Source organism: Bos taurus, chromosome 9 (genome assembly GCF_002263795.3).
Source record: "Bos taurus isolate L1 Dominette 01449 registration number 42190680 breed Hereford chromosome 9, ARS-UCD2.0, whole genome shotgun sequence".
NCBI lineage: Eukaryota > Metazoa > Chordata > Mammalia > Artiodactyla > Bovidae > Bos > Bos taurus.
This window is the reverse complement of record NC_037336.1, coordinates 33,103,658-33,131,595: the sequence shown is the minus strand read 5'-3', so window position 1 is coordinate 33,131,595 and position 27,938 is coordinate 33,103,658. Positions and strand designations below refer to the sequence as shown.

At 39.6% G+C, this 27,938-nt stretch overlaps 1 protein-coding gene across 1 annotated transcript; it reads left to right on the top strand.

Moving 5' to 3' along the window:
• Positions 1 to 26,827, top strand: NUS1 (NUS1 dehydrodolichyl diphosphate synthase subunit). The gene is made up of 5 exons (NM_001255968.1): positions 1 to 546; positions 18,279 to 18,404; positions 19,752 to 19,901; positions 21,434 to 21,533; positions 24,040 to 26,827. Exons 1-5 carry the CDS (start codon positions 132 to 134, stop codon positions 24,128 to 24,130), a joined length of 882 nt encoding a protein of 293 aa, NP_001242897.1. The 5' UTR covers positions 1 to 131; the 3' UTR covers positions 24,131 to 26,827.
• The last annotated feature ends 1,111 nt before the right edge of the window (positions 26,828 to 27,938 follow it).

Genomic DNA, 27,938 nt, shown 5'->3' with positions numbered 1-27,938 from the left:
GAAAGGGGGATCGGGTGCAGGGGGCGGGGGAACGCGGAGCGATGGCCCGCGCCGGCCGCAGAGCCGGATAAGAAGCGGTCGCGCCGCGGGTGTGGGAGGGAGAGAGGAGGGCGCCCGGGCGCCGCGAGAGTATGACGGGGCTGTACGAGCTGGTGTGGCGGGTGCTGCACGCTCTGCTCTGCCTGCACCGCACGCTCACCTCCTGGCTCCGCGTTCGGTTCGGCACCTGGAACTGGATCTGGCGGCGCTGCTGTCGCGCCGCCTCTGCCGCGGTCCTAGCGCCGCTCGGCTTCACGCTCCGCAAGCCCCCGGCTGTCGGCAGGAACCGCCGTCACCACCGGCATCCGCGCGGGGGACCGGCCCCGGCCGCCGCCCACCGGCGACTACGCTGGCGCGCGGACGGCCGTTCCCTGGAGAAGCTGCCTGTGCACATGGGCCTGGTGATCACGGAGGAAGAGCAGGAACCCAGCTTCTCGGACATCGCAAGCCTCGTGGTGTGGTGTATGGCCGTGGGCATCTCTTACATTAGCGTCTACGACCATCAAGGTGAGACCCAGAGCGGGTCGGGGGACCGGGGCCTCTCCGGCCGCGGGGCCCGCACATCCGGCAGGTGTACCGGGGCGCACCTCTAGGCACAGCCCTCCCGGCTCCGCGAGTTTCTGTGCCCCGAGGCCCTTGAGTGCAAATTTCGGTGCTAGCGCCTTCGAGGAGGGGAGATAAGCTTAATTGAACACCTGCTAAACCTTTGAACTCGATTCATCACCTTGTACATACTTAAAAATATTTCTTACCCGTTATCACGTCCTAGTAAAGTGGATGGTGTTTGTATACCCTTGTTTCACAAATGTGGGAGCTGAGGTCGCTAACATTTACACATTTGTCCAAAGTTTGAAAAGTAGTAAGAGGAGGATTGATATTTTAGCCAGTCTGTACTTTCCTTCGGGTTTACCTTTTTGTTACACCGCAGTGGTTCCTCAGAGAGGCCCAGAGCACTGTTTTTAAGTCACAGCTCAGTGGTTGAGGACAAGTGGCATTTGAAGTAGACTTATGAAAAGTACCTGAGAGCCTGGATAGGCGACTAGGAAAGTGGTCACCTTCTGTTTTCAGCTGCCTGGGATGTTGTGCGATCCTTGATCCTCAGGGGCCAACACAGTACTTGTCCTCCCATAAATTTTGATTGAGGAAATTTTCACTGTAGGGAATTTTTGTAGGTACAGAACTTGAACATTTATTGGGTAGCTACAAAGTTAAAGCCCAGTGCTAGGCATATTCTTGGAGAAGGCACTGGCGACCCACTCCAGTACTATTGCCTGGAAAATCCCATGGACGAAGGAGCCTGGTAGGCTGCTGTCTGTGGGGTCGCACAGAGTCGGACTCGACTGAAGCAACTTAGCAGCAGCAGCAGCAGCAGCAGCAGGCATATTCTTTGGATTCTTAACATTTAGTTCCATAGACTCAGGCTTGTTGGGGGTAGACACATTGTCAGGAGTGGCAAGTTGAGCAACAGATGTTGAGAGTTAGTAGTTGCTGTGAGAAGTTAAGTTCAGTCGGTGGGTCGTGTCCGACTGTGACCGCATGAACCGCAGCACGCCAGGCCTCCCTGTCCATCACCAACTCCCGGAGTCCACCCAAACCCATGTCCATTGAGTCGGTGATGCCATCCAACCATCTCATCCTCCGTCATCGCCTTCTCCTCTTGCCCTCAATCTTTCCCAGCATCAGGGTCTTTTCCAGTGAGTCAGCTCTTCGCATCAGGTGGCCAAAATATTGGAGTTTCAGCCTCAGCATCAGTCCTTCCAGTGAACACTCGGGACTGATCTCCTTTAGGAAGAGAAATTCTGATTGGAGGAGCTCCCAAAGTTCCTGCAGAGGAGATAGTGTTTAAACCAGGCTTTGAGGAGTGAGTAGGAGATAAATGTTTTGTTTGGGTCTCAGTCAAATACCAAAAGCAATAGCATTTCCTTCCAAGTAAGAATGATTGAGGAATGTTGGTATGAAGGAAAGAAAACTAATATTTTAGTCTCCGTTCAATAGCTTAAATTAATGGTATGCTCACAGGAACTACAACTTGATTTTTAGCACTTAAATCTTTACCACATAGGCAGGTTTAAGTGTGACGGTTTGTCAGAAAGGGTAGGTTGAGGTCAGACAGCAACTCTTGCAGGGTATTAGAGTTACCTTTGATTGACCAATCACCTTCCTTGCAGCCGGCAAGGAACGTGGTGGTGACTCATAGCCCATCGTCATCAAATGATAGCTTACCCTCTGAGGTTAAAGTTAATATACTTAGGTACTAAGATTTTATGGAACTTGCCAAAAGACCAGTAGAAATCACAAGACTGTAATAAGGCGACACAGTCTTTGCTTGAACAATGCAACAGAAATATTGTCTGAGGGAAAAGTAAGTGAAGCAGAGGGGAAATTAATTAAAGCCATTGAGCAATGTGGTGAATTGACTTTAAGTGAGTCACTTATATTCAAATAATTCTTATAAAGCAAGTACCATTGTGTTCTAGTAGAGAAGGAAAATAAATAATTAAATAGAACACAGTTTATAGTTTTGCTACACTTCCTTGTTCTGAAAATTCCTGTTCTTGAATTGCTGGTGTGATTCAGAAATATCCTATCGTATTTGCTAAAGAAACCATTGGTAATGAAAAGGAAGAAGTCAAGCTAAGCAAGTCTTGACTGATAATCAAAGAGAGTTTTACGGAGCATTTTCAGTGCACGGACTCAGAGCACTTTTTGTCCTACTGTAAAAGCAATTTTGATGAGTTTTTAATGGGATAGGGGTTAATTTCATTGTTTGAAATAAGAGACTTTGAATTTACTCATCCTTGCTATTGACTGATTGATTCATTCATTTAACAGGTGACAAATTGGGAGATACTGTTCTAGGCATGAGGCATCTAGGCCAGTGATAAAGACAAAAATTCTTATGCTCATGGAACTTACATTTTGGTGGAAGTGTGGCAAATAGTATAAATGAGAAAAATGTATTCGATCATAAATGCAGTGAGGAAAAGTAAAGCAGAGGAGGGGGAGAGGAATGTTGAAAGTCAATGGTAGAGTAGGGAGTACAGTTTTAAAAAGAGTGGCCAAAGAAAGCCTCATGGACTTTAAAAAAAATGTATTTATTTTTAATTGAAGGATAATTGCTTTACAGCATTGTGTTAATTTCTGCCATATATCAACATGCTGCTGCTGTCGCTTCAGTCGTGTCCAACTCTGCAACCCCATGGACTGCAGCCCACCAGGCTCCTCCGCCCATGGGAGTCTCCAGGCAAGAGCACTGGCGTGGGTGCTGTATCGGCCATAAGTATACATGCGTCCCCTTCCTCTTGAGCCTCGTTGACTTTTGAGTAGACATGAAGGAGGTCAGTGAGCAAGTCATGTGCTTATGTAAGAAAACTTATCCTTTTTCCGGGGAACTATATAGATACTTGGAGAAGGCAATGGCACCCCACTCCAGTACTCTTGCCTGGAAAATCCCATGGATGGAGGAGCCTGGAAGGCTGCAGTCCATGGGGTTGCTAAGAGCTGGGCACGACAGAGCGACTTCACTTTCACTTTTCACTTTCATGCATTGGAGAAAGAAATGGCAACCCAATCCATTGTTCTTGCCTGGAGAATCCCAGGGACGGGGGAGCCTGGTGGGCTGCCGTCTTTGGGGTCGCACAGAGTCGGACATGACTGAAGCCACTTAGCAGCAGCATATAGATACTTATAGATACTTAAACTGTCCAAAATGGCAGTGGCTAAAAGACAAGGATGGAGAAGGCAATGGCACCCCACTCCAGTACTCTTGCCTGGAAAATCCCATGGATGGAGGAGCCTGGTAGGCTGCAGTCCATGGGGTCGCTAAGAGTCGGGCACGACTGAGTGACTTCACTTTCACTTTTCCCTTTCATGCATTGGAGAAGGAAATGGCAACCCACTCCAGTATTCTTGCCTGGAGAATCCCAGGGACAGAGGAGCCTAGTGGGCTGCCGTCTATGGGGTCGCACAGAGTCGGACACGACTGAAGCGATTTAGCAGCAGCAGCATATAGATACTTAAGCTCTATTCAATTTTCTCAAACTTTCACTTGAGCCTATTTCTGTGTAAATATTTAACTTATTTTAGAAAGCCTATTGATATAGTCTTTAATGTCACATTTATTGAGTACTTGCTGTGATATAAAGCATTAGGAAACAAAGAAGTACAAGAGATTGTGTCTCTTAAAGAGTTTATTCTAAAGTCAGGGATAGTTACTAAAGATTATTATAAGCTAATGTATTAATGCTAGTGGATGACAGAGACTTTAAAGAGAGAAAAAGAGAAAAATCCATGAGGAACAGGGTTACTTCTCAACATACATGCTTGAGAAGTATTCCCAAGAACACAATACTTCCTTATCCCTGTCCATAGTAAGGAATGGGGTGACATCTGAGATAGACCTTGCAAAAATAGGTAGAATTTGGATTACCATAATCAGTACAGTGTTCAGTATGTGACACACACAGAATGGGGAATTCCTTATTGGCAAGCATTCCCATTAGAGAAGCTAGAACAGCATTACTGAGTAGTGTGTTGAGATCAGTAAATATAATAGGTAAGTCTCTTGATGAAAGTGAAAGTGGAGACTGAAAAAGTTGGCTTAAAGCTCAACATTCAGAAAATGAAGATCATGGCATCTGGTCCCATCACTTCATGGGAAATAGATGGGGAAACAGTGGAAGCAGTGTCAGACTTTATTTTTGGGGGCTCCAAAATCACTGCAGATGGTGACTGCAGCCATGAAATTAAAAGACGCTTACTCCTTGAAAGGAAAGTTATGACCAACCTAGATAGCATATTCAAAAGCAGAGACATTACTTTGCCAACAAAGGTCCGTCTAGTCAAGGCTATGGTTTTTCCTGTGGTCATGTATGCCTGTGAGAGTTGGACTGTGAAGAAGGCTGAGCGCCGAAGAACTGATGCTTTTGAACTGTGTGCTGAAGAAGACTCTTGAGAGTCCCTTGGACTGCAAGGAGATCCAACCAGTCCATTCTGAAGGAGATCAGCCCTGGGATTTCTTTGGAAGGAATGATGCTAAAGCTGAAACTCCAGTACTTTGGCCACCTCATGGGAAGAGTTGACTCATTGGAAAAGACTCTGATGCTGGGAGGGATTGGGGGCAGGAGGAGAAGGGGACACCAGAGGATGAGATGGCTGGATGGCATCACTGACTTGATGGACATGAGTCTGAGTGAACTCCAGGAGTTGGTGATGGACAGGGAGGCCTGGCATGCTGCAGTTCATGGGGTCACAAAGAGTCGGACACGACTGAGTGACTGATCTGATCTGATCTGATGTAATGAAAAGTTGAGAAATGAGGTAGAATAAAGACCTGGGCAGCTGTTCTGGTTATCTCTAACTTTGTAGTCTACCCCAGAGCATAGTGTTTTAAAACAGTTTATGTGTTGACTTGGTTCAGGTGGGCAGTTCTGTCTTGATGTCTATTCTAATCATAAGGTTACAGTCAGATAGTAGCTGGGATGTAAAAGGTTTCACACCATATATTCAGTACCTGGTTTGTGATGGCTGGCATAGATGAGGACGGTTGGTCATCTGTCTTCACAGGGCTAGCTTAAGTTTCCTCATTTAACAGTGACCTTAGGGTAGTCATACTTCTTTTATAGTTATTCCCAAAGAATTAGCCAAAGGCCAAAACTGTAGGGCTTCTTATGACCTAGCTTAGGAAACCATGCAGTGTTACTTCTCCTGTATCCTGTTGGTCTGAGAAGCCACAGGTCAGCCCCCAAATCAAAAAAAAAAGGAGAAATAGACCTCAGTGAGAAAATGGCGTATGCAGAAGGGGAGAGACTCAGGTGGAGATGATGGCAGCCGTCTTGGAGATGACTTACATTACCACCTTAAATTTTTCCCTGTCTTGTATCCCTTCACTCTAATTCGGCTTCCCTGGTGGCTCAGTGGTAAAGAATCTGCCTTCAGTGCGGGAGAGCCAGCTTTGATCCCTGGTCTGGAAGATCCCCTGGAGAAGGGATTGGCAACCCACTTTGGTATTCTTGCCTAGAGAATTCCATAGACAGAAGAGTCTGGTGGACTACAGCCCATGGTGTTGCAAAGAGTTGGACACAACTAACACGTATATACATTCATTCTAATTACAGCTAGATCTAGATTGTATTTAATCCTTAGACAAAGAAATTCATTAATACTTACCATGGTTTGACTCTGCAAACACACTGATCTTTTCATTTCCATTTACCTGCACTGCTTCTTGATTACAATCAAGAATTTCTACAATAATTCTTTCACCTGTCAGAAATTTGAGTTGTTTTCTCAGGAATTTCTTGAGCTCAGAATTCTAGAAGGGTGATTTGGCAATTTTGTCTATACTGTTATCATTTAAGCAATGACCATAATTGGGTTGGAACAAAAACTGGAGTTTGGAGCTTTTGGTGCTTTAGCTTTAGGGATGCTATACTTGCCTGGATCTCCCTTAAAGTATGCCTTGATCCAAGTTACCTGGAGATGTATCATTATCTTCAGGGGTGGAACCTGTTCATGTTGCTCACTGTATTGGTACCATGCTGAGAACCTTGTTGTAGGGCAGTATTTTCAAAACATGGTCTGTGGGCCATCTATGAATGAGTCATTGGAAGTGTTTATAAAAAGTACATATTCAGCAGAGTTATTGATCAGATCAAATTAGGGGAATGGGACCTGAGCAACTCTATTTTAATTAAGCTACTTACACGATACATTTACACATTGAAGTTTGACCCTACCACAGATGAAAGGACGTGCCACTACTTATATTACATCAGATTATTTATTTATCTTTTATGTTCGTTTTCATAAGTGAGGATGATCTTGGGTGGGTCTTAATTATTAGTTAATATTTTTTCTTTCTGTTTTATTTGAAGTATAGGTAATTTACAGTATTTTGTTAGTTTCAGGTGTACAACCAAGTGAATCAGTTATACATGTACATATATCCACTCTGTTTTAGATTCTTTTCCCATATAGGTCTTTACAGAGTATTGAGTAGTGTTCCTGGTGCTATACAGTGGGTCCTTATTAGTTATCTGTTTTATATATGCTGCTAAGTCGCGTCAGTCGTGTCCGACTCTGTGCGACCCCATAGACGGCAGCCCACCAGCCTCCCCCGTCCCTGGGATTCTCCAGGCAAGAACACTGGCAAGAACACTAGCAGAGTGTATATGTCAGTCCCAGTTTCCCAGTTTACCCATTCCCACCACCCTTCCCCCTGTAAGTTGGTTTTCTGCAGCTGTGGCTCTCTTTCAGTTGTGTAAATAAGTTCATTTATACCATTTTTTTTAGATTCCACATATAAGTGATATCATATTTGTCTTTCTCTGACTGACTGACTTGACTCAGTATGACACTCTCTACGTCCATCCATGTTTCTGTAAATAGCACTATTTCATTCCTTTTTATGGCTGAGTAGTATTCTATTGTATATAATACATACCACATCTTTATAACCGTTCCTCTGTTGACGGACATTTAGATTGCTTCCTTGTCTTGGCAATTGTAAATAGTGCTGCAGTTAATTATTACTTACTATTGCTATAAATTGGAGTGATCCGGAATAAGGCATTTGCTTCTATGTGAGAATTTAGCAACAAAACAAATCTTTTGTATTACTCTCTCTAGTGTTATTTCCATGGTTGTAAATCCATACTAGATATCTTTTGAAATGGTTTTGTGGTTCAGATTTTTCACACTAGCATTAAAAACGATCTGCCCTGTATACTCCCAGCCTTCCCAACCTATTTCTCATTCTTTTATATGCCTTTTACTTTATCCATGATTAGGTACTTGATGTCCCCTCCTTCTGGAGTGTCGTCTTTTCCTCTTCTTGGCAAATGGCTATCTGCCTGTCCAAAAGCTACCATTGCTCTTTTAAGTCCGTCCTGTCACTGCTCAGGTACTCTCTCTCAGCTACTCCATTCCTAGCCTTGCTGTCGCCTTGAATCTCCTTAAATGCTGTACATCTCCAAGTTCTCCATTTTGGGAAGTAGTAGTTGTATGTACACGTGCTCAAACTTTGGTACTAGCTTGTAAGCTCCGCAGATGGTATCTATCCTCACTGTTGCTTTTCCTACAGATTGTAGGTTGGTGTTTGCGTGTAATGAGTAGGTCAGTATGTATTCCTTGAATTGAAAGAAGAGGCTGCATGTTTTTATAGGTAAGGATGATGAATTGTAATTTGTTTTCCAGCACCAATACCCAGAGGCCTTAACACAGTGGGAGGGAAATGAACACAGTTTGCCCTAGTTTACTTATTCGGCACACTGACACAGATGCTGTTGGGAAATAGAAATTTATCAAGTATTGTGCTCCTTACACGAAATACGGAGTTGCCAGAAGTGTTGAAAGTCTAAATATAAATGTGATTAAATTTTGATACACAGACAGTACAAACTAGGGTCCTTGTCTTCTCTCGAAGGGATTCTATTTCTAATCTTCACCCTCGTATAGTATATTGCAAATATAATACAGAATTTCATATTTATCATAACATCCTGTGATGTCCTCTCCCCCTTTTCTACAAAGGGCTAGCAGCCTGTCAAAAGCTATCAATAGATCCTTGTAAATCATTCTCACTATTAGCTGCTAGGTAGCTTCCCTTGACTATCCCAGTTTTGCTTTGTCTTTGAAAAGCTGTATCCTGTTTTTGAAATGACCTTGTTTTCTGAGGAGCTTTCCATTTAACCATAGTATTGGATTTCTGTATGAAAACAAACCTTTCCTTAATAGTAATAATTATTCTTTGTTGCACTCTTACTATGCACCAGATGCTATGCAAAGAAGTGCATTAAATCCTTAGCACATTAACCAGTCAAGAAACTGAGATTCAGAAAACCAGGAACCACATATAGTAAGAGACAGATCTAGAATTTGAACCAGGTTTTATTCCAAAGCTTTTGTGCTTAACCATTATGCTGTACCAACTTCCACTAATAAGAGAATATAACCATAATCCAGGCACCTTGGTACTATTCCTGATTATGTTGGGTCATCTTAAAGCCTTGGGAAAGTGTTACTTATCTAGAGGTAATAAAGATAATTTGTAAAAGGTATTTAAAGGTAAATAGAGTTTTCTTCATCCACTAATATGAACGTTCATGCTGTGAGTTGTAGGACACACTTGACTTTTTTTTAATCAACTGAACTTAATTTTATGGAGCTGCTGCTCTGTGTTGAACTATTTCCTTGTCAGATGAGCAGAGTCTGTGAAGATAATCTCATTTTTAAGATTTACAGCCAGAGACTTAGAAAACCCACAGGGCTTGTTTATTTTGCCTACCTCTTTTGCTGAAGAACTGGAAGAACTGGAGCTAAAACCCAGCCCCTGCACCATTGTACTGGGTCACTGTCCCACATATCTCTCCCCTCGTTACAGCATGCTCATTCCAGGATAATTGTTGTTCTATGAGGTATTGTGGGGCTTTCTCTTGAAACAAAATTATTTAATGGCTTATGAGATTTATTTTGTTCTGAGTACTTCAGTCATGTAAAATTTTATTGGTACGTTAAAAAAAAATTGTCCTATATGTTTTCTTCTCTGAAGATTGCCTCTAATAGTGTTACAATTGGATTGTTAGAGAACTAAATGAGGATAACCACCAGATAACTTACTTAGGTGTCTCATTTAAAAAGAAAGGTAGACTATTTCAAAGGATGGGTATTTATTTATTAAAAAAAAAAAAAAAGTATTGCTTTAGTTCCTTAGCTGGTGAGATGAGAGATTGTAACGAGATTGGTTGAGTGTTTATCTTGCTTTTCTTTCCTTTCTTTATCATGTCCTTATAAACACTTGCTGTTAGATATTTCTTTAAAAATCTGTTTCTATTGAAGAGAAGCAATAGTCACAGCAAAAGTTTAGATTTCAGATATAAAAAAGAAATACATGTATATTTTGAAAGTCTCATTTTTTAGAATTGATTTTTCAGTTCATATAAATTTTAGAAGAAGCAATATTTAAGATCTGTCTCTTACTATATGTAGTCTAAGGACTTCCCTGGTGGCTCAGACGGTAAAGCGTCTGCTTACAATGTGGGAGACCTGGGTTCGATTCCTGGGTCGGGACCTCTGGAGACGGAAATGGCAACCCACTCCAGTACTCTTGCCCGGAAAAATCCCATGGATGGAGGAGTGTGGTAGGCTGCAGTCCATGGGGTCGCAAAGAGTCAGACACGACTAAGTGACTTCCCTTTCTTTTCTTACTATATGTGGGTTCCTGGTTTTCTGAATCTGTTTCTTGACTGATTAATGTGCTAAGGATTTACGATAAACCGGTTTGATCTCCTTGCAGTCCAAGGGACTCTCAAGAGTCTTTTCCAGCACCACAGTTTAAAAGCATCAATTCTTAGGCACTCAGCTTTCTTCACGGTCCAACAAGCACGTCCATACATGACTAATGGAAAAATCATAGTTTTGACTAATTGGGCCTTGGTCTGCAAAGTAATGCTTTTTAATATGGCTGTCTAGGTTGGTTATAGCTTTTCATAACCTGTGTAGGGCATACTTAATTCCACTCTCTTTGTAGTATTTTCCCTCTCAGCTTCCGTGACATCATGTGTGTTTGGATGTCTTCCTGTCTCACTGCCTGTTCTTCTGGCTTGTTTGCTCCACTTCTAAAAGTTGGGATGTCCTAGAAGTTTGTGCTGTATGTATGCCCTTGTCTTTCTGACGTTCACCCTGTCTCCTAGATCTGCTGCTGCTAAGTCGCTTCAGTCGTGTCCGACTCTGCGCGACCCCATGGACTGCAGCCTACCAGGCTCCTCCGTCCATGGGATTTTCTGGGCAACAGTACTGGAGTGGGGTGCCATTGCCTTCTCCCATCTCCTAGATCAGGGGTCAGAAAACTTCCTTAAAGGGCCAGGTAGTAAATATTTTGGACTTAGCCATATGGTCCCTGTCACAAACACTCAGCCCTGTCGGAAGGTGGCCGTGCGTGAGTGGTGCGACTGTTCCAGTGGCAGTGGTTTGCTGACTCTTGACCCAGATAGTTTTCCCAGTCCTTTCGCTTTAAATATCATCTGTATGCGCACACTCAGGTTTGAATCTCCAGTCCTTATCTTTTCTATAATCCCAGGCTCCTGTATCTAACTCCTTACCTAACATCTCCATGTTTATTTTATTAGGCATCTCAAAAGCTTAACATGTCCAAAACAGTACTCTTGAATCCGCCCCCCACCACCAGACCCTGCCTTCCTGGTTTATTTCTCATCTCAGAAAATGGGAGACCACTACCTTCCAACCAACTGCTCAAGCTAAAAATTTACATGTTCTACCTCTCATCTGTCGTCAGGCCTCCTTGACCTTCTAGAGTATATTCCAAATTTGCCACTGGGTTGTGGTTCTTCCTGCAGCCACCCAAGTTTGGGTTTTCATTATTTTTCACCTGGATTATTGCTGTAGTGGCCTCTTAATTTATCTTCTGTTCTGATCTGGTCCCTGTATAATCCACTCTTTACCCATCAACAAAGTGAACTTTTTTGATAATATTATTCAAATTCTAAATAAAACTTGGCAGTGGCTTCCCATTGTTCTTGAAATGCTTACTGAATTCAGAGGCCTTTTTTGTTAAATAATGCAATTGTTAAAATAATCATGAGATTAGCACCAAAGAAGGATACATGTTATACAAGTGAGAGAAGCAGGATACAAAATTGCTTGGTCAGGTATGCCTGCTGCTGCTGCTGCTGCTGCTGCTGCTAAGTTGCTTCAGTCGTGTCCGACTCTGTGCGACCCCATAGGTGACAGCCCACCAGGCTCCCCCGTCCCTGGGATTCTCCAGGCAAGAACACTGGAGTGGGTTGCCACAGGTGTGCCTCAGTTCAGTTCAGTCGCTCAGTCGTGTCCGACTCTGCGACCCCATGAATCGCAGCACGCCAGACCTCCCTGTCCATCACCAACTCCCGGAGTTCACTCAGACCCACGTCCATCAACTCAGTGATGCCATCCAGCCATCTCATCCTCTGTCGTCCCCTTCTCCTCTTGCCCCCAATCCCTCCCAGCATCAGAGTCTTTGCGAATGAGTCAACTCTTCGAATGAGGTTTCCAAAGTGACTGGAGTTTCAGCTTTAGCATCATTTCTTCCAAAGAAATCCCAGGGCTGATCTCCTTCAGAATGGACTAGTTGGATCTCCTCGCAGTCCAAGGGACTCTCAAGAGTCTTCTCCAACACCACAGTTCAAAAGCATCAATTCTTCGGTGCTCAGCTTTCTTCACAGTCCAACTCTCACATCCATACATGACCACTGGAAAAACCATAGCTTTGACTAGACAGACCTTTGTGGGCAAAGTAATGTCTCTGCTTTTCAGTATGCTATCTAGGTTGGTCATAACTTTCCTTCCAAGGAGTAAGCGTCTTTTAATTTCATGGCTGCAGTCATCATCTGCAGTGATTTTGGAGCCCCAAAAAATAAAGTCTGACACTGTTTTCACTGTTTCCCCATCTATTTCCCATGAAGTGATGGGACCAGATGTCATGATCTTTGTTTTCTGAATGTTGAGGTTTAAGCCAACTTTTTCACTCTCCTCTTTTACCTTCATCAAGAGGCTTTTTAGTTCTAGTTCCTCTTCACTTTCTGCCACAAGGGTGGTGTCATCTGCATATCTGAGGTTATTGATATTTCTCCCGGCAATCTTGATTCCAGCTTGTGCTTCTTCCAGCCCTGCATTTCTCATGATGTACTCTGCATATAAGTTAAATGCTTAGGAAATACTAAAAACCAGAAATAGTCATTTTATGATGATGAGATTAAGGGACATTCAGTTTGTTAGGAAGGATGGTTATGGGACATTTCCTTGTTGTCTACACTTATACAGTTTTTAATACTAGAATTTAAAAAGCCTCAAGATATAAAAAGAGATCTACATTTGGCATAGGGTTTATCAAAAATACAAAAAACATTGTTGTCTTTCTGAGGTCTACTTTCCTAGCATAATATTTTATTCTTTCATGGAAATTGTAGACTTTCTGGTATGTGCTCATGTGTTTTTTAAAAATTTTGGCTCTTTCATATATCTTTTCTATATATATATATTTCCAGATAGTTTACATGAGGGAAATTGTGCATGAGATACAGTTGTAGAGCAACAAGCATAATGTAAAAGTTTTTAAATCATTATGGCAAAACCCTAACTTTAGATTCCTAAGTCATCTGTAAAGAATTCAAGTATCTGTTACCCTGTAACTTCTTAAAAACCTTAGAAAGAGCTCTAGACTTACTTTTGTTTTTTTTTTTTTAAGATTCTGTTCATTTGTAAAACGGCCAACTTTCGTTTAACTTTTGGGGGAGGGAAATTCAGAATTTAATAGTAAGATGAATTTAGCGCTGTTTATCAGCATTACATAGTTACTGAGCTGAATAATTGGAAGTCAGGAGACCTGGATTTCAATCCAAAGGCTTAGACTCTTGACCAAAGGCAGTTAGTTGCTTGGCCTTGCTGAACCCTCTGTAAAAGGACAGGATAAAATAATTCTTGCAGTTCATTTTTATATAATTCTGTAAAGCACAGGTTTTTCATGAATTTGAGTATTTGCTAGTGTTTTTGCCTTCACTTCAGTTCAGTTCAGTTGCTCAGTCGTGTCCGACTCTTTGCGACCCCATGAATCACAGCATGCCAGGCCTCCCTGTCCATCACCAACTCCCGGAGTTCACTCAGACTCATGTCCATCAAGTCAGTGATGCCATCCAGCCATCTCATCCTCTGTCGTCCCCTTCTCCTCCTGCCCCCAATCCCTCCCAGCATCAGAGTCTTTGCGAATGAGTCAACTCTTCGAATGAGGTGGCCAAAGTGACTGGAGTTTCAGCTTTAGCATCATTCCTTTCAAAGAAATCCCAGGACTGATCTCCTTCAGAATGAACTAGTTGGATCTCCTTGCAGTCCAATGGACTCTCAAGAGTCTTCTCCAACATCACAGTTCAAAAGCATCAATTCTTCGGTGCCCAGCTTTCTTCACAGTCCAACTCTCACATCCATACATGACCACTGGAAAAACCATAGCCTTGACTAGACGGACCTTTGTTGGCAAAGTAATGTCTCTGCTTTTAGATCAGTTATTCCTAAGTGTGTGCTGCTTCCTTTTGCATAAAAGGACTTTTATTATGGTTTCTTTATTTTTATTACATCATTTTGGCTTTAGATTCTGTGAAGGCAAACAAGATGAATTATGATATGAGAAAAAGGCTCTCCACATATATTACGATATTGCCAGAGGAATTGCCTGTCTCAGTCAGAGGCATTCTTATATCTTGTCACAGATCTTGTTCTGTGAAGTGTGTATGTGTAGACTTTGAATCCTGAAGAAAACTGTAGCCCAAGAATATTGCTTATGGAAAGTATCAGTAAGATAAGAACCATAGAGTATAATCAGATTTCTGGATGGCAGTCAGGCTGCAGGGTATCAGGAATTACTTTGCTGGTAATCTGTCTTTGCATTTAGTATTTTTTTTTTTGGATTTAGTACTTTTCAGAAACTGCTTTTTAATTTCATCTTTCCATCCAAATCAGCCGAGATAAAGATTCAATTTAAAATAACTTTCTGGAGGTCTTTTTTATAAAAAGTATTTGCATCTCTGTGTAGTAGTTTTCCTTTTTAACAGCATTTCTGCCTGTGTGCAGTAAGGAAGTGTCTCCTTTTATTGTGAGAGGTTCCTGGAAACTTTTTAAAAATTCCATTCAGTGTCATGTCCATTTAGGTTTCATTGTTATTAGGTAGCACTTTGTGCACTGATAATTCAGTTTATTAAATAAACATTGAACTCCTGCTACGTGGAAGGCACCTTAGGGGAAAAGAGATAATAAGACCCAAGTTCACAAGTAAGACTACAGTTCATAGGGGGTGGGGGAGAGTTAAGCTATAACTAATAAAAGTAGAATATTGGTTTGTTAAGGAGTTTGAGCAGATGTTTGTATTTGCAAGAGTGAGGTAAGTCAGAGGAGGAATTGGGCATATCTGGCTAGAAATTCAGAGCAGCTTCTTGAGGGTAAATGACATTTCAGCTGGCCTGAAGAATTAGGAGAATTTTACAGATGTGGGGCTGGGGAGGTAACAAAGGTTGAAGGTTAGAGTCACTTCAGGTGCTATGGGGGCAATATAAAGCAATCAGATTTGCTGGGTAGAGAAGTATAGAGAAATTGGAAGACTCAATTATGTTATAAACATAGATTCTTTCTACCTACCAAGTGTGGAAGCATAACATGGAATGTTAATATGGATCTGCATAGTTTGTTCCTAATACTGTAGGTTTTTGTAAGCATTTTGGGAGTCATTGAAGAGGTTAAAGTTGGAATGTGCCAGGCTTACAGATGTACCCAAGGAAAATCTGTCTGTAGTGATACACGCTAGAAGGGGTAGAAGACCCATCAGAGGGTGGTTGTAGTATTATAAAGAAGACTATTGCTTGAAACAGTGGGGTCAGTGGACAAAGGGAAATAGGTTCAGGGGAGCATTGCTATAGAAGAGCCAAGGGTTAGCATTCTGATAGGCTGGTGATGGTAATGCCAGAGAGCAGAGACCACGTCTGGGTGACTGGGTAGCTACTGATGATGTTATTAGAAGGAAAACAACCACAAGAAGGGCTGTGTTTTGTTTTGGTTGGTGTTGGTGGTGATTTTTTAAAGTTACATGAGCGGCTTTACAGCAGTTGTGATTTTAAATCACCCACTGTCCCATCAACCTTACATATTTACTGTTCTCCTTTAGGCTTTGTCCCTAAGTACGTATAAGTTTTACACTTTCGTGCTATTTCTTTTTTTTTAACTTGATGCAATATAAGTGTTTGAGAGTTTTTTTGAAAGATAAGCTACCAAGTTTTAGATTTGTTCATTTTCAGATGCTTACAGAACTTCAAGGTGGGATTAGATGTTTGAATAAACTCAAAATATTGGGAACCAAATGCCAATCCTTTTTTTTACTTAAAATTTTAATATTTTGTTCATCATGGATGTTTTGCATTATTTTTAAATTTTTAAGGGTATTACATTAAGTTACTATTAATTTTAGTTACTAGGATTTTTGCAACGCACAGCTTCCTGCCCCCGGTTTTGCCTCATTCATCTTACCCTGGTCCTGATGCTGGGGTTTTAAAGTCCCGGAAAGAACCAGAGAAGGAGGAGCACATGGACAGAAAGAGGGCTGAGGCAGAAACGCTGAGGAGTAGTCTCCATTTAGAGATGGAAAGAGGAAAAAGATTCAGTGCAGAGTGAGAAGAGGCCATTCAAGGAGTAGATTGGGAACTGATCCAGAAGATAATTCAAGCAAACTGGGATGAGGATAGGATTTTGAGAAGAAAGAAGGTCTCTGACCTGTCATGGCCTTTCCGCAGACCGAAGTGCTTGGGCTTCCCTTGTGGCTCAGCTGGTAAAAAATCTGCCTGCAATGCAGGAGACCTGAGTTGGATCTCTGGGTTGGGAAGATGCCCTGGAGAAGGGAAAGGCTACCCACTCCAGTATTTTGGTCTAGAGAATTCCATGGACTGTATAGTCCATGGAGTCGCAAAGAGTCGGATGTGACTGAGCGACTTTCACTTTTCTGTGCTTGGCACTGTGCTAGCCTCTTGTAGGCGCAACAGTCAGAGCCCTACCCGTGGAGCTTATATGACCTACCCCTGGCATGAACACCCTTTCCCTGTGTCTTTAATCGCTTTTACAGTAACCCCACCTAAGTCGTCTATCATCAGCTATCTCAAACGCGTGTTTTCCTTCAAACCAGTTCTTTGTAGAATTTCCATACTTTTTAAAAGTATTACCACCTTCTGTTTCCCAGGGTTAAAGCCATGGGATTTTCTGTGTTTACCTCTGTTCAAGTCATGTTCTTTATTCTCTCAGCTCTTCTTTTACAGTGAATTCTTTTTCACTGCTTGATCAAATTATGTGTGGACTACTGCAGTGGTCTGCTGCCAGTCCTCCTCTATACTGCTGCCAGGTTGGTTTTCCTAAAGATGAATATTTCTACACGTTTATACATTGCCCAGAAAAGGTTGGTTACCCATTGGGTAGGCAAAATGAAGTAAAAATTAGGCCCATTCCCTTATTCCTTTTCTCAAATCATTTGATTTCTCAAATCGAAAGTAGTATTAGTCTGTCTTTTGAGAATTCAGTGCTTTTTTTCTTCATGATCTATCTTTTCCATTTTCTTTTCTCTTAACTTTCTGAGGTCAGCTCAACTTAAGTCTTGTTTGTTTTACAAAGCCTTTTCTTAACCAAAGAGACTGCTTTTTATCTTTGAACTACTGATAGACCCATACTCAACCAAGTTGGCATTATACAGCATATTCAGCAGATTCTGTGTTACTGTATATATATTTATTTATTATGTTCTGTCTCCCAGTTGATCTTTGAGCTGTTTTGTTAAAGACAGAGCTGACTGAGAGTACAGAGAAGGAGCCCTTGATAAAGGTCTAAGAGGCAATGACCACTAGAAAGCTGGCCTCTCTGAAAATAGCCAAATTGTTTTTTATTAGAGCTCTCTATGTTAGTTAAGTTTGTTAATAGTTCCTTGATCTTTCTCAGTGATAGATAGTAACTGTAGTTTTTACTTTTATGTGCATGGTTGGAGGATCAGAAAGAGTTTTATGTAGTATATTTTCATGCTTTACTTGAATTGACTAAATTTTGATTTCGGCACTTTTGTCTGTTCTCTTTGTTGTTGAGTCGCTAAGTTGCGTCTGACTCTTTTGCAGCCCTGTGAACTGTAGCCCCCCAGGCTCTCAGCCCCTTCTGTTTTTCTTCTTTTTACATAATTCATATTATTCTTACTGTTAAAAAAAAACTAATCAAATTGAGGTAACAGTATTGCATGCACAGAGTGAATCCGTAAAGAGAGTAGTCTGGGAGAGAGGAAGATAGAAACTTTGGACCGCTGCTGCAGTTTCTAAATGCTCTGACAAATCCTGTAAGGGTCTTTCTGAGACTTGGGTCTTAGTTTCTTAACCTGTAAATGAAGATGTCAAGTGAATGGTCTCTGAAAAGTTCTTTATAGGTCTGAATTTTTCTCATATCCATATTGACACGGAATTGTTACTCCTGTCCTTTTTTTGACTTTAGTCCGAGGCCAGACTTAAAATAACAGTTTTGTTGTCATGTTTTCCTTTTAGATTCTAGTTTAGGATTAGTCATCATTGCTTCATTTGGAATTTTTTCAGTTCTAGATCCAGTATTGTTTTCATAACAAGCATCCATTAATTATTGATGAGGATAAATTAACCTAGTTGACATTTACTTTTTTTTTTTTTCTTTTTAAGGTATTTTCAAAAGAAATAATTCCAGGTTGATGGATGAAATTTTAAAACAACAGCAGGAACTTCTGGGCTTAGATTGTTCCAAATACTCACCAGAGTTTGCAAATAGTAATGACAAAGATGATCAAGGTAAGCTTGAGTGTAAAATTGAATACCTAACATACGCAGATAATGTTTTTTGTATTTCAAGGCAGATTCTATTACTCCTTTATTTATTCATTTTGCCCTAGTGTTTATTATCACTACCTTTAATCATCAGAGTTAAACTTTTCTTTCTTCATCTGGTTAAAAGATAATTTTCAGAAAAAGAAAATCATGACTCATACATATTAAAAAATAAACACATGTTAAAGATTTTATTTAACTCAAACAACCAGGAATCAGTAGATTTTAAAGCCTGTTCGAAGAGAATCCAAAGAGTTGACACACTTATAGATCAAAAATATTAAAATAAATATGTGAATAGAGACAAAACTTGTTTAATTGAATCTCTACCAAAGAATTGTATGTCTATAAACAAGAATTAGGCAGAGCTATTAGTTGTCTAGAATCCTATCAAATGTAAAACAGCTCCATAGAATAAGAATTTGGTAAGGTAGATCCGTGTGCTATAGACAATTCATTTCCATTAAAGCAATTTGTTTTCTTCCTACAGCCTTCATTTTTGTCTTCTATCTGTGTTATTGCTAATAATACTGTTAGATGGCATTTTGGGTGAGCGGAAATTGTAAGTTACCCTATAACTAAAAAGCAGGGACATTACTTTGACAACAAAGGTCCGTCTAGTCAAGGCTATGGTTTTTCCAGTGGTCATGTATGGATGTGAGAGTTGGACTGTGAAGAAAGCTGAGCACCGAAGAATTGATGCTTTTGAACTGTGGTGTTGGAGAAGACTCTTGAGAGTCTGTTGGACTGCAAGGAGATCCAGCCATTCCATCCTAAAGGAGATCAGTCCTGGGTGTTCATTGGAAGGCCTGATGTTGAAGCTCAAACTCCAATACTTTGGCCACCTGATGCGAAGAGCTAACTTATTTGAAAAGAACCTGATGCTGGGAAAGATTGAGGGCAGGAGGAGAAGGGGACGACAGAGGATGAGATGGTTGGATGGCATCACTTGACTCAATGGACATGAGTTTGGTTAACTCTGGGAGTTGGTGATGGACAGGGAGGCCTGGCGTGCTGTGGTTCATGGGGTTGCAAAGAGTCGGACACGACTGAACTGAACTGAACTATTAGAGGATTTATTCATAGATACAAGGTCATTCTGAGCACTTTGATAAGACTATATGTAAATAAATACACAAATGATATGTACAGGTTCTTTCAGAGCAAAGTAGCTAGGTATGCTTTGATGTTAAAATTGAAGGGTGTAAAAGATTCTTGTTTACTGTAAGAACTATACTTTTTCTTGGAACTGATTTTGAAATATATTTGAAAGAGGGTATTTTTAAAAAATATCTTTTTTTTTTCTTCCAGTTTTAAATTGCCAGTCGGCAGTGAAGGTGCTGTCCCCAGAAGATGGAAAAGCAGATATTGTAAGAGCTGCTCAAGACTTCTGCCAGTTAGTAGCCCAGCAGCAAAAGAAATCCACAGATTTGGATGTAGATATGTTAGACAGTTTACTTAGTAAGTCGTATATGTCTGTTTTTAGTTTTGTCTCACAAGGATGCTGTATGAAGGAGAATATCTATGTCTCATTCTTACCATAAAGCCTGATTTTGTTGTTTTTGTTGTTGTACTTATTATGTTTCTAAAGTTTAGAGACCCACATAATTTTGAGATGATAAAATGTGTAGTCAGCTCCTTCACTTTCAGAATTATTGGTAAAGGAGAGGATCTAAAAGGGTTTGGGGGGCATTCCTTAAAAATAGAACTTCTACTTCTGCCTCCTTCTTTTAAAATTTATTTTGCCTTATTTTATTTTATCTTTCAGTTTTATTGAAATAAAATGACATACAACATTCCTCTTTCTTCTTAGTTTGAACTGTCTGTTAAGTTTGAATATTAAGTTTGAACTCAACAGCTATTTAGGAATCAGTCCCAGGAATATACTACTATCATCTGTGACTCCTTTCTCAGTATTCCTTCTGTTCTGTTGTACCAAATATACCACTTATTCTGTCATGTTACACTACATGTAACATTATATTTTATCTATTTTTCTTCAATTGCTTATAAAAACCTTTAGTTTGTTTATTCTTTCCAGAGTTCCTTAGGAACTTTTTGCCTTAACTTTATGGTCCTTCTGCTTACTAGCCTTATCCTTAATCCTTTTGAAGAAAGGCAATAATTTTAATAAATTCATGTCCATTGTTAGCTTTTATAGCCATACAATTTCAAATGTATTTTTGATTTACTCAGGTAAATTCTCCATTTACCTTGTGACCAGAAAGTTAGTGGCTGAACTGAGGTTATTAGAAACTCTTAGAACCTGGGTCCCTTGGATTATAGCATCTTTTGTGCTACATCATTGATTATTTATATTAAGATTTATTTTACTTTATTTTTTAGTAGTTGAAATATTTTTATCCCCTTTTCCTCTCAAGCCAGATCTCATATGGAAACCAGCTTGCAGAGCAAAGAATGGCCAGATCTTGGTTGAGGCAGGTGTACAGTCTCGTCTTCCCCTCCTGGGAAGCTTGGGCTTTCCTCTAGGGAATACTGAGACCCTTTGTACTGTATAGCTAGGAGTTGGTCTTGCTCTGTAAAATCGGCACATGTGGAGGGAAGGAGAATAGACAACTTTTGAAGTTGCTTTTCATCCCTGAAGTTACTTGGTTCTGTGGCCAGAATAAGTGTTTGAGTCCTTAAAGCAATGAGGGTCTCAGGATGCCAAGAGAACACATAAGTTGAGTCTTGAAAGATAGATGGGATTTGAGGATTACCTGTAGAATGGGTGGGAGTTGGGATACCCCTCCTTGTCAGGTAATCAGTCCAGTTAAACAGCCTTTAGAGAAAATTTCTACATTTGGAAATAACAGATATAAAAATATATGTTGTGCCAAGAAATTGGGGTATGGAATGTATAAATAAAGTTTCTGAAGAGAACAGATACATGAAAACATAAGAAACCAATTTGATGAACAGAATTTGCCATAGGTCATTTTTTTGTAAGCAATGTATATTAATTTCTTATGTGTGTTTTTTTTCTTTCCAAGGTTCAAATGGTTTCCCTGACCCTGATTTAGTATTGAAGTTTGGTCCTGTGGACAGCACACTAGGCTTTCTTCCCTGGCACATCAGGTTGACTGAGATTATGTAAGTAGTTAAAAGTGTACTGACTTTAGTTCAGTCCAGCAAGTGTTTCTTGAGCCCAGCGCCATACTGGATGTGATGGGAATTCCCAGAGAATTATTGTAATACTGGATCCTTTCCCTCAGGTGTTTGACAATATCAGTGGTAAAGTAAAAACCTATGTAAATGACTCAGACACAAGAGATTTTGTGGTTGTGCAGATATTTGGTATTAAAACTAATCATCATAGGAGACCAGGAGTGATCTCTGTGGGCCAGAGTTGTTGATTCTACAGAAAAGATGTAACTTGATGCAAAGTGTGTAAAGGGGGTAGAATTTTTGTAATTAGAGAAAAGGCAGAAAGTGTAGGGAGTGAGCTGCAGGGAACAAAGAAAAACTAGGGGGCAAGACATGAGTGTCGCGTTAGAAGGAAATAGGTAACTGGCCACACCGGTGCAGAGGCTTAGTGTTAGATTCTAGTAGTATATGGTGAAATCAGATAGTTTGGGACTGTTGACATTGAGAATGCTTTAAATATAAGCATAAGGAATGTGTGTGGTTGTTAGAAAGGCAGTAGGAAATCAGTGGGAATGGTGATTTTGGAAGATTCGTTTCGCAACTATGTTCTAGAGTAGATTGTGTCTGGGTAAGAATGAGCTAACGTGACAACTGAAGAGTTTGTCATACTCTTGACATACCTGTAATTTATGAGAGTACATGGATGAGAATGAAACTGCTTATTTAGAATAGAGTTTGGCAAACTTTTTGAGTAAAGGGCCAGAGGCTAAATACTTTAGATCCTGGAAGCTGTGTCTCTTTCAGAGCTGCTGTTCTCTGCTGCAACTAAACATATGCCGGTGTAGCTAAGCAAGCGTGGACCATTATGTCAACAAACGTGTGTGACCATGGTCTCGTAAAGCCTCGCTTACAAAAATAGGTGGCTGTCTCCTGGACTGTAATTGCAGACCCCTGATTTAAAATAAAGGAGAAGGGCAGCTCGGTGAGGAATACCAGAAAATTAAGAAATAACCCAATGGGACTTCCCTGGTGGTCCAGTGGCTAAGCCTCCGAGCTCAGTGCAGGGGGCCCAGGTTCATTTCCTGGTCAGGAAACTAGATTCCCAGGTGCCACAACTAAAGATTCCGCACGCCACAATGAAGATCTCACATGCCGCAACTAAAACCCCAGCACAGCCAAAATAAATAAAAATAAATATTAAAAAAGAACCAAATGTCCATCAGTAGAATAGTTACACTATGGCCCACACATACAGTGAGATATATGTAACACTTAATAAACCGGATGTAGAAGCCACATGTATCTACCTAATAAACCTTCAAAAATACGACTGAGTGAAAGAAGTTTGCAAAATAATATGCACTGTTTGATACATTTAAAAGCTATACTTACTTCATGAAAGTGGATGCCATTGGGTAGAAAAGGAGGAGAGACCATGAGATGCCTCACCTCCTTCTTACCTCCATCTGGGGCGGATCGTGCTCCGGCTGCTGTCCCATGCCGCTTTTGTGGAATATTTATAGAAGGGAAAACTGGATAAAAATGAAAATGAACAAATTTTAAAAATATGCATCACTGGTGAATCTCACAAACATAATATTGATTGAAAAAAAGCCCAGACATAAATAAAAGAACACACACTGTGGAATACTGTTGATAGAATTTGCTGCATGAGATAAAGCACATGTGGAAAAAAAAAGAAAAAGAGAGAAACTTAGGAGCCTAAAAATATATTTTAATTCTGGGTCCTAGGAGGAATATACTATGAATTCTCTTATTCATGAGAACCAGTTACCAAGTTCACTTGCAGGCCTAGCACTTTCCTGATTGCAGTAAGAACTAGAGGAGAAATGAAATGACTCCTGAGTTGTTAAGCCTAAGTGACTGGATAAATTACAGTGTCATTGAGACAAATGGGAAAGGCAAGGAACCATTGATTTTGAAGGGAACAGGTTGAATTCAAGAATAAGATTTTGAGGCCATGGTCTGTTTAGACTTAAGAGGGCAGATGAAGATGTAAGATTGGTGCTTAGACGAAAAGTCACAGTAAGGGTGGATTTTTGGGACTTATCGGTACCTAGCAAGTGTGGAATGTAAACCAACAAGGACCTACTGTATAGCCCAATAAACTCTACCCAATATTCTGTAATAATGTATATGAGAAAAGAATCTAAAAAAGAATGTGTATCTGTATAACTGAATCACTTGGCTGTATATCCGAAACTAACACAACATTGTAAGTCAGCTATACTCCATTAAGATTAAAATTACTTTTTACAAGTCCCTTTAAAATGTCAAAAAAAAAAAATGTATAGAGGGGTTAGTTTTTATTTGAATTCTTTCACAGCAAGTTTAATAATCATTTAGTAGAAATAGTTTGATGTACTCTATGCTTGTAATTTACTTTCTTCTGTTCTTAATCTTTTTGGTCATTACCCTTCTGGTTCCTCTCCTCCAAATTATAGCGTATCATCTAATTGCTTTTTTCTCCTTTGGTTTTTTTTTCCCCCAGCTCTTTGCCTTCCCACCTAAACATCAGTTATGAGGACTTTTTCTCTGCCCTTCGTCAGTATGCAGCCTGTGAACAGCGTCTGGGGAAATAGTGATTCGCTGGTCGCGTGATTTGATTTCAGGCTTTTGGAGAAAAGGACTCAAGTGACTCTGATGTTTACAAAGCACCTATGAAACCCTGTACACACCTAGTTCATAATCCTCATAATTTATCAACAAACACAAAAAAGTGTCTTACTTGAGAGTAAGAGTATGTGTGAGCGAGTATGTGTGTGTGCGCGCGCGTGTGTGTGTGCATGTGTGTGTGGAAATAAACTTATAAATGAGGAAGTAGTGGAGAAGGAAACATGGTGAGCTGGTACCTTTGAGCAGATTGCAGCAATGTTTTAGGAGCTGAAATTTCAGATTTAAAGGCTTCAGCCCTAACTACTTCCCTGTTTTTCTGGGGAGAGAAAGGGGCAATTAAAGCTATTTTGTTGTTTAGGGGGGTGGGGGAGTAATTTTTGTTCAGTTTTTCCAAGTGACCAAACTTTAAATTTTAAGAATAATATATTGACATATGAAATGGAAGCATTCTGAGTTTGAGGGATGGAGTTCCGTGTTGTTCACATGTTAAAAGTTTGCTCACCTTTGGAGCAGAGGGAATACCTGTTTTCAGACATCCGTCCATTTTCATCTCTTCATTATTATCAATGTGACTTGAAAATGTTGCTCTGTTGTCTGTGTTCTGGGTTGTGACGATCATTTGAAAAAGAACTCTTACATTGGAATACAGAATTTAAAAATTTTAAATATTGTTTGAGACAGTCAAAAAAAAGGTAAAAAGTCATGATCTGAAAAGTAAACGTGGAAAGTTTCCCAGATAAGTAGAGAAAGTTTTGATTTCCTTTTCCATTTGGTGGGCTGTTTGCGAGATAGTACCCAGAGTTGGTAAAAAAAAAATTTCCATTAACTATGTTTATTTAAAATAAGCATTTGAGGGAAGTTACCAAGGCAGCTCTATTCCTCAAAAGTAACCTGTTCCTCTTTGGAATAGCACATGTAGGGCCATGTTAGTACCCAGGATTTTTACTGAGTAAATCCTGATGGTGACTTTGTATTAAAAGATCTTTAAGTGAGCTTGAGGCCTGTGTAGGTAATAAAATATTACCACAGTTCTACAAAAGTAATTTAATTTTGCATGTTCTCTTTCATGGCAGAGAACAGCACTGGTTTTGTTATTTTTTAAATGAATAGATGATTTTTTGATAGGTGTTTAGTAGTTCTCCCCTCTCTGCTGATACTTGGACAGAAACCATTCTTTATATATTTGATGGACTGTTTTCAGAAGAATCTTATCAACAGCAAGTGCACAACAGTTATCCAAAATGATACGTTTAGAATGGAGTAGATTTAAATACTAGGTCTCAGTCTGAAAAATAGCAGAGAACACTGGATTTGGACAGCAAGGTTTGAAATTGCTTGTCAGATTCTGAGTCTATAAAGAATAAATGTTTTGACTCTGGATTCCAAAACTCCATTTATGATTTTAAAAATACACTTGAAATAAAATGATTATAAACTAAATTTTGGTTCAGTGACATTACTTTGCACATTATAGTTCTTTGTACATTGTGAGACTTTTTTTTTCAAGTCTTAATTTATTGCTAAAAGCTTTGTGTGATGCGACATCATATCTCTAAACCTTACCAGAGAATTTTTTTGTTTCTGTCCCCCTGTACTGTCATCCGTGTTCTATTGAGGCTTTTTGGCCTTAGTTGAAGACTGAATTTATGCCTTTTATATATGTGTCTTTTTTAAACATTCTGGAATATATATGTTTTAATGAATTAAATTTAATGGGCCCAATTGAAGTGAAGGGATTTCATTTTTGTTGAAGTTAGTCAAATAAATTACCCACTGGGATGTAGCCAAAGCCCTACAAGAACAGTTGAGTTTTTTGTATTTTTATTTTGTCCTTATATTTCATAGCAGTGTAGTGTTACCTATCAGAGTAAATCTATAATCTGACATGAGTCTGTTATTGTCCTAGATGGGAAGAAACCCTTAAAACAAGTTGCTAAGGATTCTGATTTCAGATTAGGCATTCCAGTTTCTTTCCATGAGGTTAACTGCCAGTACAGTCTCCACAATTTGAATGACATCAATCATTCTATAATTCCTGCCAAAATCACCTACTAGTTATGCATTATCAGGGCTCTCTTTGCACTCTCAAGAAGAACTGAAAACTTTAAAGAGTTGTTTATCTTTATGTGTTTTGAAGAATATCTTTATATTGTTTCTTCTGACACTCTCCACAATGGAAAAATTATCAAATTAAGCCTACCTTACGGATGGCAGCTTGGAGCCTAGCAAGAGGTTGAGGGTTTGAATTCCATTCCCAATTCTGATTTGTGTTTTGTTTCTTAACACTTGATTATTGTTAGAAAGTTTGAAAGCTGGTTTTGATGTGAATAGCAAATTCTGATATATTGTGACTAAGGCTGAATAGTGTCTGTCTTAAGAGAGGAATGTGTTCTAATGTTGATGAACAGTGCCAAATACACTGTGCACATCTACAAGTTAATCTTTGAATGTATGTTACTGGATTAGCCCCTCCTCTTCCTGTGTGATGGTACCGTGCGTAGAGTCAAATCCTTGTGATGTTTTGTATGGCGTAGACTTTGGCAACATGTAAATAATGTGTAAAGTTTTTATGATTAAGGAATCAAATTTATTGAATTTTATTATTGAAGGTTGAAATGACGTGTATGAATAAAAACAATAAAAGAATATACTCTTTTCATGGACTATAGTATTATGTGAATGCTACATTTATTCTAAACATGTAGGGACTGCAGAAATGTGATGAGAAGCTCATATGACAAGATAGCAATACTATTTTTTTAGATGGTGTGTTCTTGATTGAAGTATATTCTCATTTTTACCAGATTAAACATTTGGAATCTTAAAATGTTAATTTGCTTTTTGCTAGGTAAAAGTAAGGTGAAATTGAGCTTTGCTATTGCTAAAATTTTCAAAATTCCAGAATAATATCTGAATAGTTTTTTTTTTTTTTTTTTTACTAAATATTGAATGCCAAATTGAAAATGTATATGTGTACTCTTTTAGAAAGGAATTTGACAGTTCTCGTCAAACCAGAAAATAGAAGGGTAAGAGCTATGGTTTTTCTTATGTTGCATAGAGTATTCACTTTCTCACTTGAGAATCTAATTGTAAGGTAGTTGGCTTTTTATGCATAATTTTCATCTGAAATCAAGTTTCTCAAAAGTCACCTTTTAACTTTAGTTAATAGGACATACCGTTAACAAAAGCTAGTGTAGGGGGAAGTTCAAAAAAGTTTGAAATAAAACCCAACTGCTGTCAACAGTTGTCCAAGAATCCTAGTTGATAGGCCATATACTTGATAAAATTGGTGGAAAAGGGAAGTGCAAAAACAATTTGCTTTCAACTTTAAAAAAACACATTCATTGTAAAAAAAAAAAAGAATTCAGAGAAGCAAATGTAAAGGAAAAAACTTCTAATACCATCATTCATTGATTACATTTCTGGTGACAATCCTAGAATTTTTTGGTATTTATATTTAAATGGATCTTACTGTAACAGGTTTAATAAATTCCTTTTAAACTACAAACCCCAAATTGAGTGTTGCATTCTGTTTTGTGTTTGGCTCTTGTGTCTAGATATAAACAGTTACGTCACATGAAAATGTTTGAAAAAATTATAGTCCACATTGAGTTGTCCTTAATGAGAACTCAGCCTTGGTCCAAAATCTTCAAGAAATTTTATACCCATTTCTCTTCCCTCTATCTTCTAGAGATTCAAGTACTATAAATTAAGCATCTGGATTTAGCATCCAGATGATGCAAAAAAACGTAAAAACTATATGTACTCCCAGGT